Source organism: Osmerus eperlanus, chromosome 20 (genome assembly GCF_963692335.1).
Source record: "Osmerus eperlanus chromosome 20, fOsmEpe2.1, whole genome shotgun sequence".
Taxonomy (NCBI): domain Eukaryota; kingdom Metazoa; phylum Chordata; class Actinopteri; order Osmeriformes; family Osmeridae; genus Osmerus; species Osmerus eperlanus.
Genome location: NC_085037.1, coordinates 5,205,859 through 5,211,858, shown reverse-complemented (window position 1 = coordinate 5,211,858; position 6,000 = coordinate 5,205,859). Strand labels below are relative to the sequence as shown.

The 6,000-nt window shown below is 49.6% G+C and overlaps 1 protein-coding gene across 1 annotated transcript in view; it reads left to right on the top strand.

Annotated features, from left to right (window-relative positions):
* trappc9 (trafficking protein particle complex subunit 9) overlaps positions 1 to 3,914 on the top strand; it is a 90,585-nt gene extending 86,671 nt beyond the window's left edge. Inside the window, exons 22-23 of the mRNA XM_062446057.1 lie at positions 1,845 to 2,068; positions 3,198 to 3,914. Of these exons, the coding sequence (XP_062302041.1) occupies positions 1,845 to 2,068; positions 3,198 to 3,377 (404 nt within the window). The 3' untranslated portion in view covers positions 3,378 to 3,914. The remainder of the gene's footprint in view (positions 1 to 1,844; positions 2,069 to 3,197) is intronic.
* The last annotated feature ends 2,086 nt before the right edge of the window (positions 3,915 to 6,000 follow it).

Sequence of the window (6,000 nt, the reverse complement as noted above, 5' to 3'; positions counted from 1 at the left end):
TGGGTGAATGGGAAGGGGGGGGGGAGTGGGTGAATGGGAAGGAGGGGGGGAGTGGGTGAATGGGAAGGAGGGGGGGAGTGGGTGAATGGGAAGGAGGGGGGGAGTGGGTGAATGGGAAGGAGGGGGGGAGTGGGTGAATGGGAAGGAGGGGGGGAGGGGGTGAATGGGAAGGAGGGGGGGAGTGGGTGAATGGGAAGGAGGGGGGGAGGGGGTGAATGTGAGGCAGGGAGGGAGGGAACAGTTGAGTGTGAGGGACGGAGAGAGCAGGTGAATGTGTGTTTGGGGCAAGCAGGGCAGAGAGGATGAACGTGTGGGGGGGGACTGAGGCCGGGAGGGAGGGAGGACAGCGCCCGGAGACAGCAGGGTCAGGTTTGTGGAGGCGAGGCAGAGCTGGAGCTGAATGTCACCCTGATGTACGTCCCAGCCTGCCTGGCCTCCCATCACCCTGAGTGGCAGCAGTCATCAGGGGCCGACGCCCACCCTGGCGCTCGCCGTGGAGACGGAGGCAGCTCCTCCACCCGCTTCTCAGGCCACGCTGTCTGCCTGGCTCCACAGGCAGCACGCCCCCCCCCCCACTGCTGTCGTCCAGAAAGCACACCCCTGACTAGCCATGGTTAGCACAGCCCCAGGCGTGGCACTCCAGAGAGGATGTCCAGCCACTTTGTGTGTGTGTGTTAGCACTGTACGAGTGTGCGTTTCTTTGTGTGTGTGTTTCGAGGGTTATTCTTAGAAAATGGCGCTCCGTGGGTGATCTCCATGGGTGACCAGCCCTGTGGTCTCCATTCTCTTGTCGGCGAGTGTCCTCTCCCTGGTCCGACAGGTATGGTATCTTCCTCCAGAAATGGAACAGCCGACCTGGTTCTAAAGGTCTTGTGTTCCCCCTACACCTCAGGTGGATAGGGGCTCCTCCACCGCGGGGATGGCGAGACATATTTACATTTAGTCATTTAGCAGACGCTCTTATCCAGAGGGACTTACAGTAAGCACAGGGACATTCCCCTAGCAAGTAGGGTGGAGTGCCTTGCCCAAGGACACAACGTCCTTTTTGCACGGCCGGGAATCGAACCGGCAACCTTCTGATTAATAGCCCGATTCCCTAACCGCTCAGCCATCTGACCCCCCTGAGACACGGCCGCACAAACCGGACTCCTCCGATGGGGCGCCAGAAAGGGAGGCAGGGCCCGTGGGGCACGAGTGTTTCCAACAAGCTCATTTGTCCCCTTCCTGACAGAAATTAGTCATGCAGGAGATTGATAAAGGCGCCTTGGAGAATTCATTCCAAACCCCCCAGCTCCTGCGTGCCCCCAACACCCCCCCCCCCCCTGTTTGTGTCAATAAATTGTATTTTAGAGGACGAACAAGCCCATTGATTCTTCACAAGAATGTGATCGGCCTGTCGTGGGGCAGGTTGTGTTCGGCTGACTGCTAATGAGAGGAAGTGTGTGTGTGTGTGGGGGAGGGAGGGAGGGAGTCCAGCTCTTGTTGTTCAGAGACACAATGGTGGACAATGCATCCGTCTGGTTCCCTGACGAGTGTCCGACCCTCTGGGACAGGTTGAGGATCTGTTCCCACTGTGAGGACCTTTTGACCCCTGGGTGTGGACTGGACTGTGTGCAGGAGCAGCATGATAGTCCAGAGGCCCTGTGTTGCTACAGAACAAGGGTTGTGTGGTCATGTTAAAGACCATGGGGGTTTCAGCCTACTGTACCAACACCGTCCTCTGCAGGCCTCGTGCCCTCCCGCCCCAACACCCTAACGTTGCTCCCTCTCTTTCTGCCCTTTATCTCTCTCTCGCTCTCTCCTTTCCTCTCTCCTTTCCTCTCTCCCTCGCTGCCTGCCTGCAGACGTGATGGTGAACGGGAAGCCGTGCGACTGCGACGTCATCGCCAGCTGCAACGTGGGCGATGCCGTGCCCCTGGAAGTGAAACTGACCAATCGGAGCAGGAACGCGGTGGGCCCCTTCGCCCTGACCGTGGTGCCCTTCCAGGACTACCAGAACGGCGTCCAGAACTACGACCTCCAGGACGCGGTCACCTTCATCGGCTCCAACACGTTCTACATCGACACGGTAAGTTAACCTTGGCTCGGCCGTCGGTAGCGCTCGTTCACATTGTGGAACAACGCTTTGTCCGCTGTTGCCATGGGGACGGAGTTAAACAGAGTTTGACAGCAGGGTCTTATCTTGGGGAGGGTTGTTGCTAGGTCTCACCACCTGAAGAGACAGGAGGTGTAGCCCGTTGTCTTGGATTGGGTTTCGCTCAGCCAATCAGCAATCAGAAAAGACCAGGTACTTGTGAGGGCGGGCTGAACACCACTAGCTTGGCTGCTTTAAAGAGGTTGGGCGTTGAGATGGGCCTTGTTGAGGTGAAGTTGTCGACCGTCCATGTTAGTTGTAAGAATATGAGGGGAATGAAAGGAAATTATACCAAGTCACTGTGCTTAGCACCTTGAGATCTGTTTTCAGATGAAAGGTGTGTTAGAAATCAAATGTATTATTATTATTATTGCTTTAAACTCAACTGTGAATAAAGCTTAGTTATTAAACTTAAGCTCATTAACACAAGTGGCCACCCAGCAGTGCCCAGACAGGGAGCGCCCTTGTCGCTGCTCACGCTTGACAGGCAGGGAAGATAGAGTAGCACACCTTGTACCCGGTAGACATCATGGTCTCTGACAAGCCTCTTTGGTTTCTCTCTGCTGTGGAAGGACACAAAAGGATCCAGAGGGTGTTGCCAGAAGTTACTGAACTGTCAGAATAACTGATCGCAGATAAGCACCCATTTGCCCTCCTTCCTTCTCCCTCCAGGGGAGCTTGTGTGAGAGGCTAAATCTGCGTTTATCTGCTCCGCTGTCCAAGGACAATCCTCGGGTAACCAGGATGCTTGTAATCGCAAGGTTGTTTTACCGTGGCACACTGTGGCTTTGTATATATTCTTTAGTCCTATTCAGTCTTATCAGTGAACTAACACAAATTCTTCTCGTGATGTACTGCATCGCCTCCGCAAGCTTTGGGTCTAAGAAAACAAACAAATCACAAATACCGATGAACGATGAAGGTCGATTCTCTTTGTTCAGACGCAATCTGAGGACTCTTATGTGCTTTCTATACTTTCAATAGTATATACGTATCCCTACTTACAGTAGATGGACCTTTGCAGTAGACTCTCTGAGTGATGGAGCCCATCTCTTGCCCTCAGGTGAAACCCACTGAGAGCTCCGTCTGTGTGGGAGCTCTGCTGTTCCTCCACACCGGAGACTTCTACCTCAATATCAAGTTCCAGGACGACAGCGCCGGCCGTGAGCTGCCCCTGGCCTGGTTCTGCCTGCCCAGCGTCCACATCAAGGCCCAGGACGGTCCCATGGAGGCGGGAGCCTAGAGGGGCCTTGTGGGGCCTAGAGAGGCCTGGTGGGGCCTTGAGGGTGTCCAGAGTCTGGGTGGCTGGAGGGACTGCGAGAGATGAGGATGGTGATTGGATGGACTTGACACTATGCTAGCTAAGCCATTCGTTCATGCGATGTACATATGTGCTGTTACTGTACTCTGTGGAGGTCTGTGTGTGATGGATGTCAAGGAGAATGTTTAGGTGGAGTAAAAAGTGTTTCATGTGTTAAAGCCAATTTCGTTTTTTTTTTTTTGCCATAATCATGTTTTGCTCTGAATGGCTTCATTTTGACAGGGCCTTATATTGTGAATTTAGAGAAGTCCTTTATTGTGACAATCTGTAAAACCACATATACTGACTCCACATGGATACTATATTCTGCGAGGCACAATGGTTTCTTACCTGATAAAAATAGTCTGCTCAAAATGTATCCATCTTTTTCTTTTAAATAGCACACGGCCATGGTCTTCTGTAGTCACACTTGTGTAACATTTGAATCTCACACCATATGTAAATAAAAAGTCAAATGGATCTTATAACAGTAAGGATTTCTTTTTTTATTATATCATTATTCAAATGTGTAAATAGAGGCTCTAGCAGTATTTCCAAGTCATGTTTGGGAACTTTCCTTTGAAATGTGCATGCTTGTGTTTTATGTAAGTGCTTTTTTCTGGCACTCTCTCTCTCTGTCTCTCACACACACACACACACACACACACACAATCACGTAGTGTGAGATGAGCTTCAGTGGCCGGCCTCCTGCTCTGGGCTCAGGTGTGTCTTAAGAGTACTAGAAGGGTCCATAAACTCCTGAACCCTACAGTGAAGCCTGTGTCCTGGGCAGGATGCAGGCGTTATCCCTCTGGCCAGGCAACCACAGGACGTGACATGAAGAAGCTTCCAGAAACATCTACAACAACTGTCCCTCCATCAATATTAAAATGTTCAGATGTTTGTGACTAGAGTGTCAATGAATCGTTGGTAAAGAAAATGTGTTAAAAAGAAGTATGTGAAACATGGGGGGGGGGGGGGGCATGTTACCAGATTTGACTGGATTTCTCATATTATGCTTAGAGATTTTAATAAGAGTAAGGATTAAGACAAGAGCAAGTGTCCACATATAATCCAGATGAGATGAGAAGATGTGGGTCGGATGAATGTTCCACAAACATCAATTTATGTCTTCGTTTTGTCTTCGATTGAGAGTGAGGCCCAAGGCAAGGCTGTCTACGGCAATGAACGAAAAGCCATGATTTACAAGTGAGTGAGGCATGCACTTCTCTAATGCCGGTTGAAATGAAAGAATTCCTAAGTGAGCAGAGGGAGGATGGGGAAAGGCACTGTGCCTTTAGACACATGCTTTAGTGTTTTCATTATGTTGGTTCACAATCTAACATGATATTAAAATAACAAAACTGAACGAATGCTTTTGAAAACTTGACCATCTCATACAATAGGTATTATGCACAGTCCCCTCATAATAAATGTTTCTCTCCTTAGTATTTAGCTTGGGGACTAAAAGCCATTTCAGAGCAGAATACAAGTGGGAGTGTGTTTGTGGCTGAACTCATTCCAGGCGCCCCTCCTCCTTATCATAGCCAGACCAAAGCTCGGTTGGACAAACAGGAGATGTTGAGAGATAAGACGGGCTTTGCAGTGAAGAGGCTCTGGGGCTGTCTAACAACCCTTGGGCCTCGGATGGGAGGAACCCAAGTGGAAGAAATGGTTGGCGGTGCTTTGAGGTTTTCCTTGGACAAGTGAGTCTGAATTGAGGCATCTTGTCAGAAGAGGAACACCAGAGGTGGGGCGAATCACCTGCTCAACCCCGCCCTCGCCACCCCCTAGCTTCAGCGCTAAATCTCCACTCTCTTACAAGACGCCTCCCCCCTCCCACCTCCGTGACACACTGTTGAAAGAACTCTGTCTCTTTCCATCTCTCGGTCTCTCTTGCACACGCTATTGCCACAGACAAACATATTTCATGTGTCAAGCCTGTTGAGCTTCTTCAAATCCTAAATAGTTCCTAAGCTCTTATATCTGTCGTTGCAATAGAACATTTCAAAGGAGCAGACATCAGTAAGATCCATTTGAAGCCTCTCAAACCTCATTAGCACCTTGGGTGTAGAGGACTTCACACCAGGTTGCGTGATGTGATCTTTTGATGTATTGAATATGTACAGTGCGTTTGCATGACATGCCGCTATGAATTCTGATCCGAAGGACACATGGCTGCTGTTAGGGGGTATGTAAATTCAAATACACTTTGATGGAGAACCACAGAAAGAGAGGCTGACATGATCTTATAAGTGATATAGCTTATAGCTGATAACATGTTGCATGCATGTGACTGAATGCATGCAGGCTTGAAGGAGGTGCAGTGTACCAGAGAATCAAAAAAGCGAAACGACGGTTTATGTAGCTTTTTAATTATGTCATTATCTCTGCTCCTTCTAATTGTTGAGAAATTTCTCCCAGAGAATTAATTATATGCACAATGTCTCTTTTAATCCCTTCAGGAACACATATGTACCCTTCCCCCCTCACCCAATCTACCGTACAGCTTTAGAACAAAAGAGAACAAAGAAACAATTTATTCACATTTTCTTTACATTAAGTT